Consider the following 22,501-nt stretch of genomic DNA (forward strand, 5'->3'; position numbering starts at 1 on the left):
AACTTTTCCATCAGGGCTCAAAGCGGGGGCGCGACGCTCGTGCATGGTTGCTATGTAATTGTGTAAATGAAGAATTTCAATCTATTAACTAATGTCTGAATGTTTGGTGTGCCTATTTGTGTGATACTGATAAACATACCGAGGACTTGGGGATCATCACCAGGAGATGGCACATTGTCAACAAGAATAAACATATTCATTGAGACTGTAGCATTTATACGGTACATTTTTCAATGGTGCATCAGCCTGGCCTGTTACAGCCTGGCCTGTTACTGGTACATTTTCCTACTTGAAAATACAGTAGACTTTTTAAGGCTACGGACACATATTGGTGGTTATGTTGTAGCGTGGAGCCAAACCATGTTATTACATGGTTATAACATGTTCATTATTGGGATATGTACATACAAAATAGTCAATCTGAAGAATTTCATTAACATTCCATGTGAATTACAATAATATTCCATGAGGGTTTTATATGACAGACACCTTTTTTTCAAGGATAGTGCGCAGCTCTCTGTAGCAATGCAATGTGAGGTTTTTAATACTAGATAGTATGCTGCTCACCCTGAGGCCTATACTTTCAATGCTCCGCTAGTGGATTTTAAGCAGATTTGCCAAACCTTGTTTGCTAAGCTCTTGCTTTTATCTTGATTTAGAGGGGAGGGGGAATCCACTACAGCTTGTCTCTCACTCACCAATAGCCTATATGTCTATACACTGTTCTATACACATTAGTGTCATTGCTACTTGTGTGTCTGCTGTTGATGATTCTTTTGTAATTGAAGTGGAAATTTATTGTAGAATTAATTTCAAACTGATGTATTTGGTTCTTTCCAGAAGGATTGACGGCTAGTAGATAGAATATCCATATGCAAGCATGGTATGTGATGGTCAACTTACATGTTGTAATGTACATGTAAAATGCTAAAAATGTGCTAGGGAGTTTATAAGAGGACTGATCATTGTATCAAAGAAAATGTGTCACTCACAACTGACACAAAGTTATCAGCCCTTTTAGAAAAGCCTTTTCTACATTGAGTTGGAAATCCAAACATTGCTGTGCTGTTTTGTTGTCAGTCATAAGGCAATATCTCTAACAGTGAAGCTAGGAGTCCAAGCTCCATTGTCTGGGTCTGTTTTGGGTGTGGGCTCAGGCTCAGCTGTCCCTCTGCAATTGTGGTGACACAAAACACCAGGGACAAGTAGGAAGGCTGAGGAAGCTTTGTCCAATTGTTTCTGTCGCTTCAGTGTTCATATTTTCATGCTCTCCTTCAAACTACACTGAAACAGAGCGTAAATATTCCAGGGAAGGTGCCCATTCTCTTCCAACCAATGCTGAATGGTGGAGAACAAGTGGGAGTTGTTTCACACAGGATCCTAGTGTTCTGGATTGGCACCTTTCCATCTGTCAATATGAAGAACAAGGCATTGGAATCAGAGTATGTTCATTACAAACATGAAACACTCAGAGCTCTCTCTCTATATCTCTCTCTATCTCTCGTACTCTCAGAGCATTGCAGCTTACACGTTAATAGGTCAATCAACATAACTTTAACCATGTGTCATTGTTGTCACAAGTTTTGTAGTAAAAATAGGAGGAGAGAATATATTTCTAAAAGAAGGATGATGCTTTTACTTTAAGTACACACTTGATCCTGGAGTCATTATGCCTGCTGTTTTGCTTCTAATTTAAGAGGTCATAGGGAAATTGTAAAATTCGGATTTTACTCCTTTCAAACAAAACCACTATTCTTTATTTGTTAATATTTTTTTATTTAACCTTTATTTAACCAGGTAGGCCAGTTGAGAACAAGTTCTCATTTACAACTGTGACCTGGCCAAGATAAAGCAAAGCAGTGCGACACAAACAACAACACAGAGTTACACATGGAATAAACAAACATGCAGTCAATAATGCAATAGAACAAGTGTATACAATATATACAATATACAGTGTGTGCAAATGAGGTAGGATAAGGGAGGTAAGGCAATAAATAGGCCATGGTGGCAAAATAATTACAATGTAGCAAATAAACACTGGAGTGATAGATGTGCAGAAGATGAGAAGAGATACTGGGGTGCAAAGGAGCAAAATAAATAAAACAAATAACAGTATGGGGGATGATGTAGTTGGAAGGGCTATTTACAGATGGGCTATGTACAGGTGCAGTGATCTGTGAGCACTTTATGCATCCAATGGATTACCAGAAACCTGATAGCAGAAACCTATTTGTAACCTGACGCTCTCTGAATAACACTGAATACCATTGTTTTACAAGCCAATAGTTCAATTCAAATCAGTTCCAAGAGCAGACAATGTGTGAGGTTCCCATGTCATGCAAGTGTGAAGATCATGCTGTATCAACCTGGAAATAGACATGATCCAGCAGACACTAGTGTGTGTTCTCATCTAATGTAAGTGTTGTTTGTGAATCTCAACCATTGGTCCTTACACCCTCCTTAGTAATAGCCTTCTCTTTCAGCCCTGCACAATCAATATAGTCTAAGTCTATATAGGGAATGGGGTGCCAGTTGAGATGCAAACATAGCCCTTATGATCAATAAATGTCACAAGGTGTTGGAAAAATCTATTGCTAAAAGCTTCCTTATGAAAAGACAAACTCGGAACTGAGCGGTTGAACAGATCCGATTGACATTATAGCAGAGTGCAAATACTGAGGGTATGGGTGGATGATGTGTATAAAGTTAAAGCTCGTTGCTAGTGTTTGTTACCGTTGCATCAGGTGCTGTCGAGCCCCTACTTGCTTCACTGTTGGCTCTTTGATCACATCGCATCCTCTAGAGCGATATGCAAAATGTCTCTGCTCTTGCCAGAGAGGGACTGCAGGTATACAACTGTACTGCTTTAATAAAGTAAGGTCTCAGCTCACCTTTTAGTCATATTGGTACCTCTTGCAAAAAAATTGACCTAAGGACTACATAACACATTCATAACCCTTCATACCACAATTATAAGCAATACATCATAACAACAACTGCAGATTGAAATGTTTGTTGTTTTGTCTTTGTTATGAAACGCTCATGTCCTGCTTATGGATGTATGGGTTATGCATGTTTGAAATCCTACAGTATACCCTTTAAATAAACTGTGACAAACCTCTTTTGGCCCTCTTCAAGCCAATGATGGTGGGTGGTGTTCACTGTCTGATATCATAGGGGAAAGAAACATAATAATTAATTCCTCTTTGATTGAAAACTAGTTGGTCACAGTGTGAGAGAGGTTTTCCATGCTCTATGGGGTGCCCTCCAGAAGGCATGAAACAGCTGGCTATGGGAGATACTAATGTTAAAAGGCCTTAATGACAGCCTCCCATGTTGAACTGGAAATGTATGCACTTATCATTTGCTAGTATACACGTGCAATTTGCTTCTTACAAAAAAAGTGCAAATGGCCAACAAAATAAATTATTCTGAGATAACATCTGTGAAGACAGCCTGTCAGCTAAATTATTTCCTAACACGACACCATGCAGATTTATTACACTGTCCATTCACACAAGCCTCAATGGCACTACATCAATGCTCCACCACCTAAAAGGGCCAGCATCCCTGTGGAACGCCTTCGAATTGTGGAGCGCCGACGAATTGAGTCTGTTCTGAGGGCAGGGGGGTGGGGGGTGTAACTCAATATTAGAAAGGTGTTCCTAATGTTTGGTATACTCGGTGTATAAGGGATAGGGTGTCAATTGGGACACAGCCATGGTTAGTCACCAGCAGTGCTACTACCAGCGGTATCTCCAATTCCAACAACAGGTCTGCTGTGCTGACTCATCGCCCTGTGGAGGAAACTCACAACATCCAAATGATTCTGTCATTTTCAGTAACAGGTCTTAGTCTGCATCATAAAATGTAAGCTTTATATAATCTTGTGAACTTGCTCCTACAATATGGATTCATTGCTGCTTTGTATGTTTGAAACAGAAGACAACATAGTAAGGAAAATGCAAAGTACCTCAATGAAAATAACTCACAACAACCCTTTGATGTTAAGTTGGCTTAATTATATGGCAAGGAGGAAGAAGAACTAAGCGCTGAGGCTTCTACCAGCTTCAAGTTTGTCTGTGTTGGTGAGGGTTGGTGTTCAATTCACGACAATGGCGTCTTCATGCTCTCTGTATCGCAGGTCAGGCGAGACTTCACTTAAGCAATAGGTCCCCATGGTGTTGTGGTATATGTCCAATATACCACGGCTAAGGGTTGTGGTACGCAACGACGCAAGGTTCCAAATAGGGTTCTTCTGCTGTACCTACAGGAAAACCCTTTTTGGCTCCTGGAACCTAATAGGGTTATTCAGTGGGTTTTCCTATGGGGACAGCCAAAGAACCCTTTAAGATTCTAGAGAGCACTTTTTTTTCTAAGAGTGTATAAGCGTAATCTCCGTAAGTTTCAAAATAGTCAAAAGGCTATATCTTTATGGGAGAGATGGGGAAATGGAAGTGATTCATCTATTACTGTTTTCCTCTCTTGGGACATCCAGTAAAGTACACACAGTACAGTCGTTTTTTAGCTGAAACACAAAATAGGCTTTATACAAGGGGCCACGAGAATAACCACCAGCATCATATTTGTCATAATGTCCAGTCATTTGTCTCAAGAATAGGGCATAAAACATCCCGAAACACATCATACTGTATGGACTGCCTGCTTACTATCACTAGTGAAACAGTTAAGTAAATCCAGACCATATTCTTTATGAAATCCTTCATGAAATAATTTAATCTATTGAGTCAATATCGTCTATCAGCAGACCTTGATCTGTTTGAGCCTTTCAATGCCCTGCTAGCCAAACAGTCCTCCTCATTCAGACTGGGAGAATTCAGCAATGCAATGCTGTGACAGAACAGTGACTATAACACAGTTTCTTTTCCAGAGGAGTACCAGCTGATCTCTCTCACTGAATAAACAACAGTGACTGTGTGGGTAAATGATTCACTTGAAGATAGAGATTTAATTTACGACAAGTGTGTGCTTTATGTCTCTTTCTATGGACTTGAATGATTGTCAAACAAACACTCAAATAAAAATATCCTTAAATAGACGTACTGTACAGTGTATAGTCAACTCTAAGTTTTGGGCAAAATAAAGGTGTATTGGATTTTTATTTTATCAGGTCGCAGCAAGTCCTGGTACAGATGCGGATGTCCTCGAGAGCTGAGAGTTGCTACATATTACTATAGCAACCTAAGTTTTATTTTGAATTTAACCCTGAGGTGATGCAACGTCAGTGAGCCCCTCCATTCTCTCCGTCCCAACCACTGGCCCATGCCTCAGACACACACATCCTTCAGCAGCAGACACAGAGAGGGAGATAAATGGATTGAAGTGCCCAGCCCAAGTCTCAATCAGGCTGAATTCCATTTCTATGGCCATGCCCGCCCATACATCAAAAGCCCATGGGCAGGCCGAAACCGAAGCTTTCTTCTGTTTGTCTCCTATCCCGACTGTCTGTGGGCACAGTACCCCTGCTTCATCTAAAATGTCCCCTTCTCTTCTCCACAATCATGAATTATTCACCTACCCAACCCCCAAATCTCACTCTAAATCTCCTCAGATCTACAGTCTCCTGCCAATTGTGTTTGAGAGTCCCTCTGCGTCCAAGCCTGTGGCCCACTGAGCTCTTTGGTCCTTTGTTTACTCTGCAGCTGCAGAGGGACAGGTGAGCACTAATAAGCTTCAAACACGGCTTAACACTGAAATAAAGAACTCCAAATTATAATGGCTGAAACCAATCTCACTCAAAGGAGAGCAAAGATCGTGTATACTGCTACCATAGCAAGCAGTCCTATAATTCCTCCCGGTTCATTTATTTGCATTTTCAATGTGTCAGTGGCACTGTTGTGTCCTCCTAGGCCTAGGATATCATCTGATTTACATGGATATTTTCCCCTGTTGTGCACAGATATCCTAGCACTAAAAGCAAGTCGTTATTCAGCTCTGTTCGCAGTGTTGAGACTGCAATGCTCCATCACACTCTGCGTTGGTTCTAGAGCTCTCAGCAGCAGCATGCAGAGAAACAGAACTGCAAGACAGATGACTGGAGTGTGTGGGGGTGCTGCTGCAGTCACCCCCCACCACCCTCACCCCTACCTCCCCCACCCCTTCACTCCCATTCTGAGCCTATGCATGCCCTCCCAGTGACGCAGCACAATTGGAACCAGCTGCTGCTGTTTACCCAGAGCCCCGCCACAGCTGCATTGGCATGGCAACGGAGCAACGCTAGGGCCAGCCAGGCAGGTCAGGGATCCCAAGGTCAAGGGAGATGGGGCCATGGATAGGTGGGATAGCGGGGAGACCACCTAGAGCTGGAGTGTGAGAGACTTCATCCACCCCCACCATTAACACCAACTCCATCCTACGCTACGGCTACATATGGTCGTGCTGGTGCTAGCTAGTATCTGCCTTATCCATCTGGGGCGATGAGGACTGGAGATTGTTGTTGTTATTTCATGATATGAATCTGTCTGATAACAACAAGGTCATAGCATACAGGTCACAGCATACAGAAGTATCAGCGCTATGTATTTTAAATGGCAGGTTTAATGGCTGATTTTAGAAAGTGAAACTGAAAGCCTTCAGTTGCAGAAAATCACAGATATTTTTTTGATACTTTTTTTTGTTCTCTGAAAATCCATTCCTTTCTAATTTTGGAACGCAGGATGTGGCGTTCAAAACAATAGCGTTATATTTCATGTAGTTACTGACAGAAGCAAAGGGAACCGTTGGAAGGAGACCCAACTGAATTAATGGGTTTACTGAATGGAAAAGACAAAATAACCAGCTTTTCAATCAGAGATTTTCAACACTAAAGTTTAGCTCTCAAAAAAGAAAAAACATACTACTTAGCATAATCTCAATCAATAAAATATGTCTCTCGTATATAATAGATGTGGGTGTTCTCACGTCGGATGATTTAGAGCAATAAATGGATCCTGTCCTCATGTACAGCATGAAGAAAGCTTCAATATTTGAGCACTTTAATGGAGTGCATAGCAAATGATAAAGTTAGGAAATGTTCAAACTCTTTAGACACACATATTCATTTCATTTTACTTCCATGTTATAAGGTTACAATTGAGCATCTGTGTTACTAACATTAATTCACAATCAATATACTTCCATAGGGCTCAGGTGTCACTGATACCAGACACCCCCTCTCTCTATGTTTCCCCCTGATTTTTTTACAGAGCTTCAGGAAGTAGTTAATTCTGTAACTACGGATATCTTAGTCAGGGACTTTATGGGCCTTTGTATCATGGTCCGTTTATTGCAGTAAAGGCCCTGGTCAAAGGCAGTGCACTAAAAAGAGAATAGGGTGCCATTTGGGACACTGACTGAGACAGAGAAATCGCCCACCTGGAGAGGGAGATACTGTAAATCAGCTGACCTATGTGTAGCCATGCTGTTGTGTTTATATGGGAATACTAGTGTCCCTCTGCCTAGAAAAACACCACATGCCTGGGCAAGAGCCACTGGCAGCTGCTCATAGGGAAGAATGCCAGTCACTAAGGAGTCACTCAGTACTGAATCACATGAAAGGATTTCTCCCACTCTTGCTTTCTCTTCCCTTCTCTCTCTGGTTCTGACACACACTCAAACACACACCCTCTCTCTCTCTCTGAGAACTAGAGGAAGAACTTGGCAAACGAGGCCATCCTCCACACATCCTTGTTATCTGTAAAGCCCCCTGCCTGTACTGTGTTTAAAAGCCACACCACAGCAGTAATTACTGTACACAGGAGTCCTCACTTTGGACCCGCTAGCTTTTTCCTCCACAGCGCTGGCCTTTTCAGAAACAGAGCAACCCTGTAGTGTGTGTATGTTGGGAGTGTGTCTGTGTAGCCTTGAGGTAGCATGTCTGCCCTGCAGTAGCTACCTAATTTCACCTCATTAGCTACCGCCATCTTTCATCTCTAAGTCTCACTTCTCCTTCTTCGTGTTACACTGTTCCCCTTTCGGGAATATATCTAGATTTACGGGATGCAGATTTTTGTTTTTAAAGGAACTTGTGTATTTACGATGGACACAATAAGTGTACAGAACAGAAAACACAACTAGAAGGCAAATGAATACACCACAATACTTTAGTTATTTAAACAAAACCACAAATAGACAGCTCTGCCAGTGGGACTTCCTCTTTAATGGGGACCATCTGACACATCAACACCCCCCCCCTTACAAAAAAATGATTGCAATTTTGAAGCTGCACTTTCAACTGCGGTCGACTGTGGTATTTTGGACGCAGAAGTTGCCGCATACTGTGGTTATACTGCACTCTTTTTTCGTAAGTGGCACACTGTCTTTGCCCCAGACAGTATCTCCAGGACAAGACAGGGCTCAGACCAGACAGAGCTGCTGAAATAGGAACTGGTCCGGAGGGCTTTGGTAGGACTTCATATTCTGTTCCTCAGAATATATAGAGCAGCATGCAAATGACTAACCATAGCTACAGAAAAACAGAACAGTAGTAAACATTCAACACTCATTGACCCGATAAGACACCGAGCCGTCTGGCTTGGCTTTCATGACGGTTGGTTCGGTTGGAAGCGAAACAGCTGCTGTAGTTAGCGGAGTCTAGGGAGCAACAGAAATATGCAGGAAGTGGTCCTGTTTGCACAATTCACAGAGAGCTCATCCAACTCAGGATGAGGAAATAAATATGACTGGTGGCCTGGGAAGTGGGATGTTTGATTTGATATGCAGTGCCACCAGGTGTTAATAGAGAGTAACTGCAACCCTTACTGGCTTCAAGTTAAACGAGTTATTATTTTGTAGATGTTGATGCCTGGTGAGTTGTTATTTTGTAAATGTTGATGCCTGGTGAGTTGTTCTTTTGTAAATGTTGATGCCTGGTGAGTTGTTCTTTTGTAGATGTTGATGCCTGGTGAGTTGTTCTTTTGTAAATGTTGTTTACAATATTTACACAATCTTCCATCTTCACGAAATGCAACTAATGTTTGCAATGTCAGAGATGAAAATAAAGAACGTACAACCTAGAACATTAGTTGCATTTCGTGAAGATGGAAGATTGTGTAAATATTGTAAACAACATTTACAAAAGAACAACTCACCAGGCATCAACATTTACAAAAGAACAACTCACCAGGCATCAACATTTACAAAAGAACAACTCACCAGGCATCAACATTTACAAAATAACAACTCACCAGGCATCAGAAAGAGGCATCAAGCGTCAAGTCAGAAAGAAAAAACAACAACATAGAACCATTCCTTTATTTTTGCTCTACGCTTTTAGGGCATAAATTACTTTCATTTAGTTTACAGTCGACTGCACATTTTGTTCCCAAGGCTTGAATTAAACGTGTTGTATTTGAATATCAGACTGAACAATGAATACTGGATCTATATATTGAATACACATTGGTTCGAAGAGACAGGTTGCTATTGAAACGGAACATTATGCTACCACGGTCTAGATATACATACTATGTAACAGATATGTAATCAGATCAGACCCCAAGGATTTGTGCGTACTCCACAGCTAGGGATATGGAGGAGTGCAGGGTTCTTCTGGTCTACAGTGCACTCGGAAAGTATTCAGACCCCTTCACTTCTTCTACATTTTGTTATGTTACAGTCTTATTCTACAATGGATTAAATATTCTTTCCCCTCATCAACCTACTCACAATACCCCATAACGACAAAGCAAAAACAGGTTTTTAGACATTTTTGCAAATTTGTTAAATTAAAAACAGATACCTTATTTCCATAACTATTTAGGCCCTTTGCTATGAGACTCAAAATTTAGCACAGGTCCATCCTGTTTCCATTGATCATTTTTGAAATGTTTCTACAATTTGATTGGAGTCCACCTGTGGTAAATTCAATTGATTCGACATGATTTGGAAAGGCACACACCTGTCCCACAGTTGACAGTGCATGTCAGAGCCAAAACCAAGCCATTAAGTCGAAGGAATTGTCCGTAGAGCTCCGAGACAGGATTGTGTCGACGCACAGATCTGGGGAAGGGTACCCAACATTTTTTTGCAGCATTGAAAGTCCCCAAGAACAGTGCCCTCCATCATTCTTAAATGGAAGAAGTTTGGAACCAACAAGATTCTTCCTAGAGCTGGCCACCCGGTCAAACTGAGCAATCGGGGAAGAAGGGCCTTGGGTCAGGGAAGTGACAGAGAACCTGATGGTCACTCTGACAGAGCTCGGGAGTTCCTCAGTGGAGATGGGAGAACCTTCCAGGACAACCATCTCTGCAGCACTCTACCAATCAGGCCTTTATGGTAGAATGGCCAGACGGAAGCCACTCCTTAGTAAAAGGCACATGAGAGCCCGCTTAGAGTTTGCCAAAAGGCACGTCAAGGACTCTCAGACCATGACAAACAAGATTCTCTGATCTGATGAAACCAAGATTGAACTCTTTGGCCTGAATGCCAAGTGTCACGTCTGGAGGAAACCTGGCACCATCCCTACGATGAAGCATCATGCTGTGGGGGTATGTTTTTCAGCGGCAGGGTCTTAGAGACTACTCAGGATCGAGGGAAAGATGAACGAAGTACAGCGAGATCCTTGATGAAAACCTGCTCCAGAGCGCTCAGGACCTCAGACTGGGTCGAAGGTTCATCTTCCAACAGGACAACGACCCTAAGCGCACAGCCAATACAACACAGGAGTGGCTTCGGGACAAGTCTCTCAATGTCCTTGAGTGGCCCAGCTAGAGCCCGGACTTGAACATCTCTGTAGAGACCTGAAAATAGCAGTGCAGTGACGCTCCCCATCCAACCTGACAGAGCTTGAGGGGATCTGCAGAGAAGAATAGGAGAAACTCCCCAAATACAGGTGTGGCAAGCTTGTAGCGTCATACCCAAGAAGACTCAAGGCTGTAATCGATCGGAAAAGACTTGAGGCTGTAACAAAGTATTGAGTAGGGTCTGAATACTTATGTAAATGTTATATCATTATTTTTTATTTTTTTATACATTTGCAAAAAAAAAATAAAAACCTGTTTTTGCTTTGTCATTGTGGGTATTGTGTGTAAATTGATGAGGGGGAAAAAAACTATTTAATCCATTTTAGAATAACAAAATGTGGAAAAAGTCAAGGGGTCTGAATACTTTCCGAATGCACTGAATCTCCTGTAGATGACGAGTTGTCCAGTTGTCCTACACAGTAGAGGGCAATAACTCAACCAGAGAGTTCTTCTAGACGCTGGACCACGGCAGTCGCCACCTTTCTGTAGGCCTCAGCCTAAAACAATGGGCATAGGCAGACATATTAAACAAACCCAGGTAGAAAACTAACATGGCAAACTCTCAAAGGTGTAAAATGTATACAATGTTATGGTGAAGAATACACTGTTTGTTTTCCAACATAGTCAAGATAAACATTGGCAATCTATTGTCATCCAAGCAGCATACCAACCTCAGGGCTGTCAGGTGAGGACACCACTACAGGCTGGCCTCTGTCTGACATCTCTCTGATGCTCAGGTGTAGAGGAATGTCTCCTAGACAGAGGAGGGAGAGACATCAGTCTCTACACTATACTATCATTCTATTAGATCTGAGATTGAGAGAAATAATGAAATCTGTAATGATTTATGTTTGAAATGGATCTTACCCAATACTTGCACTCCCAGAGTATCAGCAAGGGCCCTTGCTCCATCTGCCCCAAAGATGTGGGTCTGGTGGTTACACTTGGGGCACTGAAACACGCTCATATTCTGGACTATGCCCAGGACCTATGAGATGTGACATATATAAATATACACTGAACAAAAATTTTAACGCAACATGTAGTGTTGGTCCTACGTTTCATGAGCTGAAACAAAAGATCCCAGACATTTTCCATATGCACAAAAAGTGTATTTCTCCCTGTTAGTGAGCATTTCTCCTTGGCCAGGATAATACATCCACCTGACAAGAAGCAGGTGAAACAGCATGATCATTACACAGGTGCACCTTCTGCTGGGGACAATAAAAAGCCACTCTAAAATGTGCAGTTTTGTCACACAACGCCACATTCATTTCTCTACCATAAGCCACCTCCAACATCATTTTAGAGAATTTAGCAGTAGATCCAACCGGGCCTCAAAACTGCAGAACATGTGTAACCATGCCAGCCCAGGTACTCAACATCTGGCTTCTTCTCCTGTGGGATGATCTGAGACGAGCCACCCGGACAGCTGATGAAACTGTGGGTTTGCACAACTGAAGAATTTCTGCAAAACCTTCAGAAACCATCTGTCACGATCGTTATATAAATAAGTTGACCAAGGCACAGCGTGAGTTCCACATATTTATTAAAGTGAAACTTCCAAAAAACAGCAAAGAAATAACAAACGTGCAAATACGTAGCGGACATAGGCACTATACAAAATCAATATCCCACAACGCAGGTGGGAAAAGGGACACACTAAGTATGATCCCCAATTAGAGGCAACGATATATCAGCTGCCTCCAATTGGGAACCATACACACACACCAACATAGAACAATAATAACTATAAAACCCCCCTAGTCACGCTCTGACCTATTACACTATAAAGAACCCCGAGGGCTCTCTATGGTCAGGGTGTGACACCATCTCAGGGAAGCTCATCTGCGTGCTCGTTTTCCTCACCAGGGTCTTGACCTAACTGCAACTCTGCGTCGTAACCGACTTCAGTGGGCAAATGCTCACCTTCAATGGCCACTGGCACGCTGGAGAAGTGTGCTCTTCACGGATTAATCCTGGTGTCAACTGTACCGGACAGATGGCAGACAGCCTGTATGGTGTTGTGTAGGCGAGCGGTTTGCTGATGTCAACATTTGGTGATGCCACCGTGAGTGCCCCATGGTGGAGGTGGGGTTATGGTATTGGCATGCGTAAGCTATAAACAACGAACACAATTGTATTTTAATCGATGGCAATTTGAATTCACAAAGATACCGTGACGAGATCCTGAGGCCCACTGTCGTGCCATTGATCCTGCCGCAATCACCTCAGAATGATTATGCATGGCCCCATGTCGCAAAGATCTGATCACAATTCCTGGAAGCTGAAAATGTCCCAGTTCTTCCATGGCCTATATAGTCACCAGACATGTTCTGGATCGACGTATATGACAGCATGTTCCAGTTCCCGCAAATATCCAGCCACTTCACACAGCCATTGAAGAGGAGTGGGACAACATTCCACAGTCCGATCAACTCTATGTGAAGCAGATGTGTCACGCTGCATGAGACAAATGGTGGTCACACCAGATACTGACTGGTTTTCTGATCCACGCCCCTACCTATTTTTTAAGTTATCTGTTACCAACAGATGCATATTTTTTTTTTTTTACATTTTACCTTTATTTAACCAGGTAGGCTAGTTGAGAACAAGTTCTCATTTGCAACTGCGACCTGGCCAAGATAAAGCCTAGCAGTTTGACACATACAACAACACAGAGTTACACATGGAATAAACAAAACATAGTCAATAATACAGCGGAACAAAAGAAAACAATATGTCTATGTACAGTGAGTGTAAACGAGGTAAGATAAGGGAGTTAAGGCAATAAATAGGCCGTGGTGGCGAAGTAATTACAATATAGCAATTAAAACACTGGAATGGTAGATGTGCAGAAGATGAATGTGCAAGTAGAGATACTGGGGTGCAAAGGAGCAAGATAAATACTGTATGGGGATGAGGTAGGTAGATAGATGGGCTGTTTACATATGGGCTATGTACAGGTGCAGTGATCTGTGAGCTGCTCTGACAGCTGGTGCTTAAAGCTAGTGAGGGAGATATGAGTCTCCAACTTCAGAGATTTTTGTAGTTCGTTCCAGTCATTGGCAGCAGAGAACTGGAAGGAAAGACGACCAAAGGAGGAATTGGCTTTGGGGATGACCACTGAGATATTCCTGCTGGAGCGCCTGCTATGAGTGGGTGCTGCTATGGTGATCAGTGAGCTGAGATAAGGCGGGGCTTTACCTAGTAGAGACTTGTAGATAGCCTGTAGCCAGTGGGTTTGGCGACGAGTATGAAGCGAGGGCCAACCAACGAGAGCGTACAGGTCGCAATGGTGGGTAGTGTATGGGGCTTTGGTGACAAAACGGATGGCACTGTGATAGACTGCATCCAATTTGTTGAGTAGAGTGTTGGAGGCTATTTTATAGATGACATCACCGAAGTCGAGGATCGGTAGGATGGTCAGTTTTACGAGGGTATGTTTGGCAGCATGAGTGAAGGATGCTTTGTTGCGATATAGGAAGCCAATTCTAGATTTAATTTTGGATTGGAGATGCTTAATGTGAGTCTGTAAGGAGAGTTTACAGTCTAACCAGACACCTAGGTATTTGTAGTTGTCCACGTATTCTAAGTCAGAGCCGTCCAGAGTAGTGATGCTGGACGGGCGAGCAGGAGAGGGCAGGGATCGGTTGAATAGCATGCATTTAGTTTCCCCTGCGTTTAAGAGCAGTTGGAGGCCACGGAAGGAGAGTTGTATGGCATTGAAGCTCGTCTAGAGGTTAGTTAACACAGTGTCCAAAGAGGGGCCAGAAGTATACAGAATGTTGTCGTCTGCGTAGAGGTGTACCAAAGAATCACCAGCAGCAAGAGCAACATCATTGTATACAGAGAAGAGAGTCGGCCCGAGGATTGAACCCTGTGGCACCCCCATAGAGACTGCCAGAGGTCCGGACAACAGGCCCTCCGATTTGACACACTGAACTCTATCAGAGAAGTAGTTGGTAAACCAGACGAGGCAATCATTTGAGAAACCAAGGCTGTCGAGTCTGCCAATAAGAATGTGGTGATTGACAGAGTTGAAAGCCTTCGCCAGGTCGATGAATACGGCTGCACAGTAATGTCTTTTATCGATGGCGGTTATGATGTCGTTTAGGACCTTGAGCGTGGCTGAAGTGCACCCATGACCAGCTCTGAAACCAGATTGCATAGTGGAGAAGGTACGGTGGGATTCGAAATGGTCGGTAATCTGTTTGTTAACTTGGCTTTCGAAGACCTTAGAAAGACAGGGTAGGATAGATATAGGTCTGTAGCAGTTTGGGTCTAGAGTGTCACCCCCTTTGAAGAGGGGGATGACTGCAGCAGCTTTCCAATCTTTGGGAATCTCAGACGATACGAAAGAGAGGTTGAACAGGCTAGTAATAGGGGTTGCAACAATTTCGGCAGATCATTTTAGAAAGAGAGGCTCCAGATTGTCTAGCCCGGCTGATTTGTAGGGGTCCAGATTTTGCAGCTCTTTCAGAACATCAGCTATCTGGAATTGGGTAAAGCAGAAATGGTGGGGGCTTTGGCAGGTTGCTGTGGAGGGTGCTGGGCAGTTGACCGGGGTAGGGGTAGCCAGGTGGAAAGCATGGCCAGCCCTAGAGAAATACTTATTGAAATTCTCAATTATAGTGGATTTATCGGTGGTGACAGTGTTTCCTAGCCTCAGAGCAGTGGGCAGCTGGGAGGAGGTGCTCTTATTCTCCATGGACTTTACAGTGTCCCATAACTTTTTTGAGTTAGTACTACAGGATGCACATTTCTGTTTGAAAAAGCTAGCCTTAGCTTTCCTAACTGCCTGTGTATATTTGTTCCTAACTTCCCTGAAAAGTTGCATATCACGGGGGCTATTCGATGCTAATGCAGAACGCCACAGGATGTTTTTGTGCTGGTCAAGGGCAGACAGGTCTGGAGTGAACCAAGGACTATATCTATTCCTAGTTAAAAAAAATTGGAATGGGGCATGCTTATTTAAGATGGTCAGGAAGGCACATTTAAAGAATAGCCAGGCATCATCTACTGACGGGATGAGGTCAATGTCATTCCAGGATACCCCGGCCAGGTCAATTAGAAAGGCCTGCTCGCAGTTTTAGGGAGCGTTTGACAGTGATGAGGGGTGGTCGTTTGGTTGCAGACCCATTACGGATGCAGGCAATGAGGCAGTGATCGCTGAGATCTTGATTGAAAACAACAGAGGTGTATTTGGAGGGAGAGTTAGTTAGGATGACATCTATGAGGGTGCCCGTGTTTACGGATTTGGAGTTGTACCTGGTAGGTTCATTGATAATTTGTGTGAGATTGAGGGCATCAAGCTTGGATTGTAGGATGGCCGGGGTGTTAAGCATGTCCCAGTTTAGGTCACCTAGTAGCACGAGCTCAGAAGATAGATGGGGGGCAATAAATTCACATATGGTATTGAGGGCACAGCTGGGGGCAGAGGGAGGTCTATAGCAAGCGGCAACAGTGAGAGACTTGTTTCTGGAAAGGTGAATTTTTAGAAGTAGAAGCTCGAATTGTTTGGGTACAGACTTGGATAGTAATACAGAACTCTGCAGGCTATCTTTGCAGTAGATTGCAACACCGCCCCCTTTGGCAGTTCTATCTTGGTGGAAAATGTTATAGTTAGCAATGGAGATTTCAAGGTTGACAGAAATCTGTATTCCTAGGTCATGTGAAATCCATAGATTAGGGCCTAATGGATTTATTTCAATTGACTGATTTCCTTATATGAACTGTAACTCAGTGTGCATAGATAAACATCTCACAAATGTGTATTTTGTCCTTACCAAGGTCATTTGAAAAGAATTGAAGTAAGAATAAAGGGGCATTTAGCATCCAAAGCTCTTACCGGTACATTGACCTTTCTGAACATTTCTGCTCCTCTGCGTGCATCCAGCAAGGCAATATCCTGAGGAGTGGACACGATCACTGCCCCTGCTATTGGGACGTTCTGAGTGATTGATAACTGAACATCTCCAGTCCCAGGTGGCATGTCAATAACCAGGTAGTCCAGCAGTCCCCAATCTACCTGCATAGGTAACAAAAAAATGACATGGCAACCTAACATTTCTAGTAGCTGTTACTCTGATATCGCTAGTATAAAAACTAACACGGATTACTGTACTGCCCTACAAAAGCAAAGTGCATTAACAACAAAATGTTTACTGCAAAATCTCACTTCAACGTCTTTCTGTATAAATTCTGGTACTTTATGATATATTCTGATCGACTGGCTTGTTCTTGTCTCAGAAAACAAAAAAACACGTTAATGAGATTATAAACTTGTGGATCGAGCCCTGAATGCTGATTGGCTGACAGACGCAGTATATCAGACCTTATACCACAGGTATGACAAAACATATATTTTTACTGCTCTAATTACGTTGGTAACCAGTTTATAATAGCAATAAGACACCTAGGGGGTTTGTGGTATATGGCCAATATATGGCCACTCTGCGTTGCACCGTGCTTAAGAACAGCCCTTAGCCGTGGAATATTGGACATATACCACACTCCCTCAGGCCTTGTTACTTATATATACACAAGGCCATTTCAACAGACCAAAGATTTTGGACCAAATTCGTACATGAACGATAAGTCTCTCCCACCTGTCTAAGTAGCTTCTCTATAGCTGACATCACCATCAGGCCCCTCCAGACAATGGGTGCAACATCCTCTACCAGAAACCCCATGGACATACTGAGGACAGAAGGATGAGAGAGGGACATGACAGTCAATGACTCAATGGTTTATTTGTTTGCTTACCTCCCCTGTCACTGGCAATTGTAGATACATTTACTCACCAAGGAATCCCAAAATTCATAAGTGGTCTCATTAGGTTGTCTGAAAACAAAGAAAACATAGGTTGTCTTTTCAGTTTGATCTCTGTAATGAATGGATACATCTAAAACATCCTTGTTATTCCTCAGGCTAGACTACATGCAGATTGATGTCTCCTACTGTCAGTTAGTTCTGGGTTCCCCTTCAGGCTCATCAGCTTGGGAATTGAGGGACCGTAAACATCAGCGTCTAAGATGCCCACAGTTTTACTCTGTGTGCAGAAAAGAGACATGAAGAGACACTAAGTGGACAATGTAGTGAAAGAGAGAGAGATTGTCATGGTTCTGCATACCCATTTTGGGCAAAAATTGGTATGCAACAGTAATAATAAAATGTGCAAATTAATAATGGTGCTTTCCTTACTGGATCATTAGCTGTGAGTCCAAGGGCCAAATTCACTGTTGAGGGGAGGAAAAAGGTTGTAGGCTAGCAAATGACTACACTGTATAAAAATATATATTTCATAAAGATAAAAAGATCAGACCAAACCACTGTCTGTTGAAATGTATGCAAATTGTACACATTTGTGCAAATGTTTCATGAATGAGCAGCACAGAGAGCCCAATAAGAACCTGCTTACCTGCAGTGGTTGATTTCCCAACACCCCCCTTCCCTGAGGCCACCACAATAACTTGTTTCACTCCAGCAATGGGCTTTTGTTTGGGCAAGCCACGAGCCATGTGCTGCTTCTGTCTCTCCTGCAACGACCTCTCAGGACCTGAGGTCTGGGGAGTACAGAGACATATCATGGAATGAGCAAGTGAGTTTATCAACAACACATGATAAACTTGAATGTAACTTGTATATACAGTACCCGTCAAACATTTGGACACACCTACTCATTCAAGGGTTTTCTTTATTTTTACTATTTTCTACATTGTAGAATAATAGCGAAGACAGCAAAACTATGAAATAACACATATGGAATCATGTAGTAACCAAAAAAGTGTTAAACAAGTACAAATATATTTTATATTTGAGATTCTTCAAATAGCCACCCTTTGTCTTGATGACAGCTTTGCACACTCTTGGCATTCTCTAAACCAGTTTCATGAGGTATTGGTATTGTATTAGGATCTTCATTAGCTGTTGCAAAAGCAGCAGCTACTGTCCCTGGGGTCTACACAAAACATGAAACATAATGATGTAATACAGAACATCATTAGACAAGAACAGCTCAAGGACAGAACTACATACATTTTTAAAAAGGCACACATAGCTTACATATCAGTACATACAAACTATCTAATAGGTCAAATAAGGGAGAGGCTGTGAGCTGTTGCTTTATCGGTTTTTTAAAACCAGGTTTGCTGTTTATTTGAGCAATATTAGATGGAACGGAGTTCCCTGCAATAATGGCTCTATATAATACTGTACGCTTTTCTTGAATTAGTTCTGGATTTGGGGACTGGAATTGGTTCTGGATAAGTCACCTGGAATGCATTTCAATTAACAGGTGTGCTTTGTTAAAAGTACATTTCTTTCCTTCTTAATGCGTTTGAACCAATCAGTTGTGTTGTGACAAGGTAAGGGTGGTATACAGAAGATAGCCCTATTTGGTAAAAGACCAAGTCCATTTTATGGCAAGAACAGCTCAAATAAGCAAAGAGAAATGACAGTCCATCATTACTTTAAGACATGAAGGTCAGTCAATCCGGGAAAATGTCAAGAACTTTTAAAGTTTCTTCAAGTGCAGTCACAAAAACCATCAAGCGCCATGATGTAACTAGCTCTCGTGAGGACCGCCACAGGAAGGGAAGACCCCGAGTTACCTCTGCTGCAAAGGATAAGTTCATTAGAGTTAACTGCACCTCCGATTGCAGCCCAAATAAATGCTTCACAGAGATCAAGTAACAGACACATCTCAACATCAACTGTTCAGAGGAGACTGCGTGAATCAGGCCTTCATGGTCGAATAGCTGCAAAGAAACCACTATTAAAGGACACCAATAATAAGAAGACGAGCAATGGACATTAGACCGGTGGAAATCTGTCCTTTGGTCTGATGAGCCAAATATGAGACTTTTGGTTCCAACCGCCGTGTCTTTGTGAAACGCAGAGTAGGTGAACGGATGATCTCTTCATGTGTGGTTCCCTTCGTGAACCATGGAGGAGGAGGTGTGATGGTGGTTTGCTGGTGACACTGCCAGTGATTTATTTAGAATTCAAGGCACACTTAACCAGCATGGCTACCACAGCATTCTGCAGCGATAAGCCATCTCATCTAGTTTGCGCTTAGTGGGACTATCATTTGTTTTTCAACAGGACAATGATCCAAAACACACCTCCTGGCTGTGTAAGGGCTATCAGGTGACCTGGCCTCCACAATCACCTGACCTCAACCCAATTGAGCTGGTTTGGGATGAGTTGGACCGCAGAGTGAAGGAAAAGCAGCCAACAAATGCTCAGCATATGTGTGAACTCCTTGAAGACTGTTGGAAAAGCATTCCTCATGTTGCTGGCTGAGAGAACGCCAAGCGTGTGCAAAGCTGTTATCAAGGCAAAGGGTGGCTACTCTGAAGAATCTCAAATATAAAATATATTTTGAATTGTTTAACACTTTTTTGGTTATTACATGATATTACATTACGTGTTATTTCATAGTTTTGATGCCTTCATTATTATTCTACAATGTAGAAAATAGTAAAAAATAAAGAAAAACCCTTGAATGAGTAGGTGTTTCCAAACTTTTGACTGGTACTGTATATACATGATGTAAATCTTATAGTGTTGCTGTTAGTTATAATTAGTTATAGTTATACAGATACGTAAACAAACATGCTACATAATTGGCCTCAATGGCTTGCAATGATTAGCTAACTAGCTATGTAGGGTGAATCAGAGTGAACTTGATAGCATTTACTTAGCTAGCATGTAGCAAGCTACCTAGCTAGTTAGTTGTAGCGAACTAAACAACACTCCATGGAGTGGAGTTTAGTTCGCTAGTTAGTTGTAAACAATTTTAGCAAGAGCTAGAATATTACCTTATGAAAACGTATGAAATATTTGCAGCGTTGTGGAGCATGTTGAATGTCTCTCCCTGTCCGTAACACTGTTGGTTTATTTAGGTTAGCGGTTGTTAATTTTAATAAATGTGAGAATTTACTGTAGCCACAGTGAGCCATCTTGTGTTATTGCCATAGAAAAAATAGGTTATTGGTCAAGTGCATGTCGATTTTCTATGACGTATACTTGTTAACTGCGCGTCAGGAGGAGCCTCACCCGGAAGCGAGTGTCAGAGACACGAACGTTTTCGTGTCTATTCTGTTATTTTCCTTCACTGTCCCTTTTAAAAGTGAGTTTTTTTACGAGTCCTCTTGTGCTTTATAATCTGAAACAGGCAGATATCATTTCAAAATGACTGAAAAGGCAGGTTCTCCACTAGCAAGAACTGTTCTTCAGCAGTGTCTCAATGCAAGGCTTCAAGTCAAACCTGCAGATGATCAGTCTGAGGCTGAATGGGTGGAGGTACTATTGAATTATCTTCTACTACTTTCTTAAATGCAAATATGGTCTGCCTGCTCAGAATAAGATTTGCACCTTGCCTAAAATAATATTTGGGTGATGGGCTGCTCATAAGATTTCATGTTTTCAGATTGACAGAGGGATGGTGGTCTACATCTGCTTTTTTAAAGGCGCTACAGAGGAAATTATTCAAAAAATCGGTATTTATTGTGCTTTTTCCAGTTTTTGGATAATACTGCAATAAAAGCAACTACCTGGGCTTCACAAGACTGTGAACAGTAAATGTCACTGTTATTCAAGGAATCATAAAGCAATGTTGCTAGTACTGAATGGTTATTGATTCCTCTGCTCTACTCCACAGTGAACACTCTGCTCAACTTGAAGCTGTGTGAAGCTGACTCTGGGAAGTATGTGTCAGTGTTGGACCTGCCTGGGAACGTCCTCATTGTGCCTCAGGCTACACTGGGAGGCAAGGCCAAAGGGAAGGGCATACAGTACCACCATAACATTGGGAAAGAAGAGGGCCTACAGCTCTATTCTAACTTTGTCTCCCTGTGTGAGAAGGAACTGGCTTTGTCCAGTAACAGTAGTGAGACTGGGATAATCGTCAAACATGGAACATATGGGAACAGACAAGTGCTGAAGCTAGATACTAACGGACCATACACACACCTGATGGAGTTTTGAACCTTCCAATACTAATGACATTTCACAGTAAATTACCAATTGCACTCTTGTCCCTGAAATGGTGGTACTGTAAATCTGATTATTAAAGCTGCCACTATTATGTATTGTAATGCGTGTGTTTGTATCGTGTTGTTCTTTAGTGTTAAATCATACAAATACAGTGGGGCAAAAAATATTTAGTCAGCCACCAATTGTGCAAGTTCTCCCACTTAAAAAAGATGAGAGAGGCCTGTAATTTTCATCATAGGTACACTTCAACTATGACAGACAAAATGAGAAAATGAAAAATCCAGAAAATCACATTGTAGGATTTTTAATGAATTTATTTGCAAATTATGGTGGAAAATACCCTTTGTTGGCAATGACAGAGGTCTAACATGTCTTCACAAGATTTAAATAAACTATTGCTGTTTTTTTGGCCCATTCTTCCATGCAGATCTCCTCTAGAGCAGTGATGTTTTGGGGCTGTTGGTGGGCAACACAGACTTTCAACTCCCTCCAAAGATTTTCTATGGGGTTGAGATCTGGAGACTGGCTAGGCCACTCCAAGACCTTGAATATTCTTCTTACGAAGCCACTCCTTCGTTGCCCGGGCGGTGTGTTTGGGATCATTGTCATGCTGAAAGACCCAGCCACGTTTCATCTTCAATGCCCTTGCTGATGGAAGGAGGTTTTCACTCAAAGTCTCACGATACATGGCCCCATTCATTCTTTCCTTTACACGGATCAGTCGTCCTGGTCCCTTTGCAGAAAACAGCCCC

General features: G+C 42.3%; 2 protein-coding genes across 2 annotated transcripts; one reads left to right on the top strand and one right to left on the bottom strand.

Annotated features, from left to right (window-relative positions):
- Window positions 1-9,241: 9,241 nt before the first annotated feature.
- LOC139375053 (nucleotide binding protein-like) lies at window positions 9,242-20,759 on the bottom strand. The gene is made up of 10 exons (XM_071116436.1): window positions 20,573-20,759; window positions 18,169-18,313; window positions 17,952-17,986; window positions 17,709-17,799; window positions 17,552-17,591; window positions 17,357-17,447; window positions 16,597-16,776; window positions 11,613-11,733; window positions 11,417-11,499; window positions 9,242-11,242 (listed from the first exon to the last, which is right to left on the bottom strand). The coding sequence occupies exons 1-10, from the start codon at window positions 20,711-20,713 to the stop codon at window positions 11,180-11,182; spliced, it is 990 nt and encodes a 329-aa protein (XP_070972537.1). The 5' UTR covers window positions 20,714-20,759; the 3' UTR covers window positions 9,242-11,179.
- Window positions 20,760-20,805: 46 nt separating this feature from the next.
- LOC139374213 (D-aminoacyl-tRNA deacylase 2) lies at window positions 20,806-21,847 on the top strand. The gene is made up of 3 exons (XM_071115235.1): window positions 20,806-21,056; window positions 21,184-21,253; window positions 21,415-21,847. The coding sequence occupies exons 1-3, from the start codon at window positions 20,946-20,948 to the stop codon at window positions 21,738-21,740; spliced, it is 507 nt and encodes a 168-aa protein (XP_070971336.1). The 5' UTR covers window positions 20,806-20,945; the 3' UTR covers window positions 21,741-21,847.
- The last annotated feature ends 654 nt before the right edge of the window (window positions 21,848-22,501 follow it).

Source organism: Oncorhynchus clarkii, chromosome 19, assembly GCF_045791955.1.
Source record: "Oncorhynchus clarkii lewisi isolate Uvic-CL-2024 chromosome 19, UVic_Ocla_1.0, whole genome shotgun sequence".
Lineage (NCBI taxonomy): Eukaryota > Metazoa > Chordata > Actinopteri > Salmoniformes > Salmonidae > Oncorhynchus > Oncorhynchus clarkii.

Coding starts and splice junctions, on each gene's coding strand:
- LOC139375053 (XM_071116436.1), bottom strand. CDS start 20,713: ATGGCTCACTGTGGCTACAGTAAATTCTCACATTTATTAAAATTAACA. Junction 17,987..18,168: donor TGGGAAATCAACCACTGCAG/GTAAGCAGGTTC, acceptor TCCCCTCAACAG/TGAATTTGGCCCTTGGACTC. Junction 11,243..11,416: donor CCTCACCTGACAGCCCTGAG/GTTGGTATGCTG, acceptor CCATTGTTTTAG/GCTGAGGCCTACAGAAAGGT.
- LOC139374213 (XM_071115235.1), top strand. CDS start 20,946: ATGACTGAAAAGGCAGGTTCTCCACTAGCAAGAACTGTTCTTCAGCAG. Junction 21,057..21,183: donor CTGAGGCTGAATGGGTGGAG/GTACTATTGAAT, acceptor TCATGTTTTCAG/ATTGACAGAGGGATGGTGGT. Junction 21,254..21,414: donor GGAAATTATTCAAAAAATCG/GTATTTATTGTG, acceptor TCTACTCCACAG/TGAACACTCTGCTCAACTTG.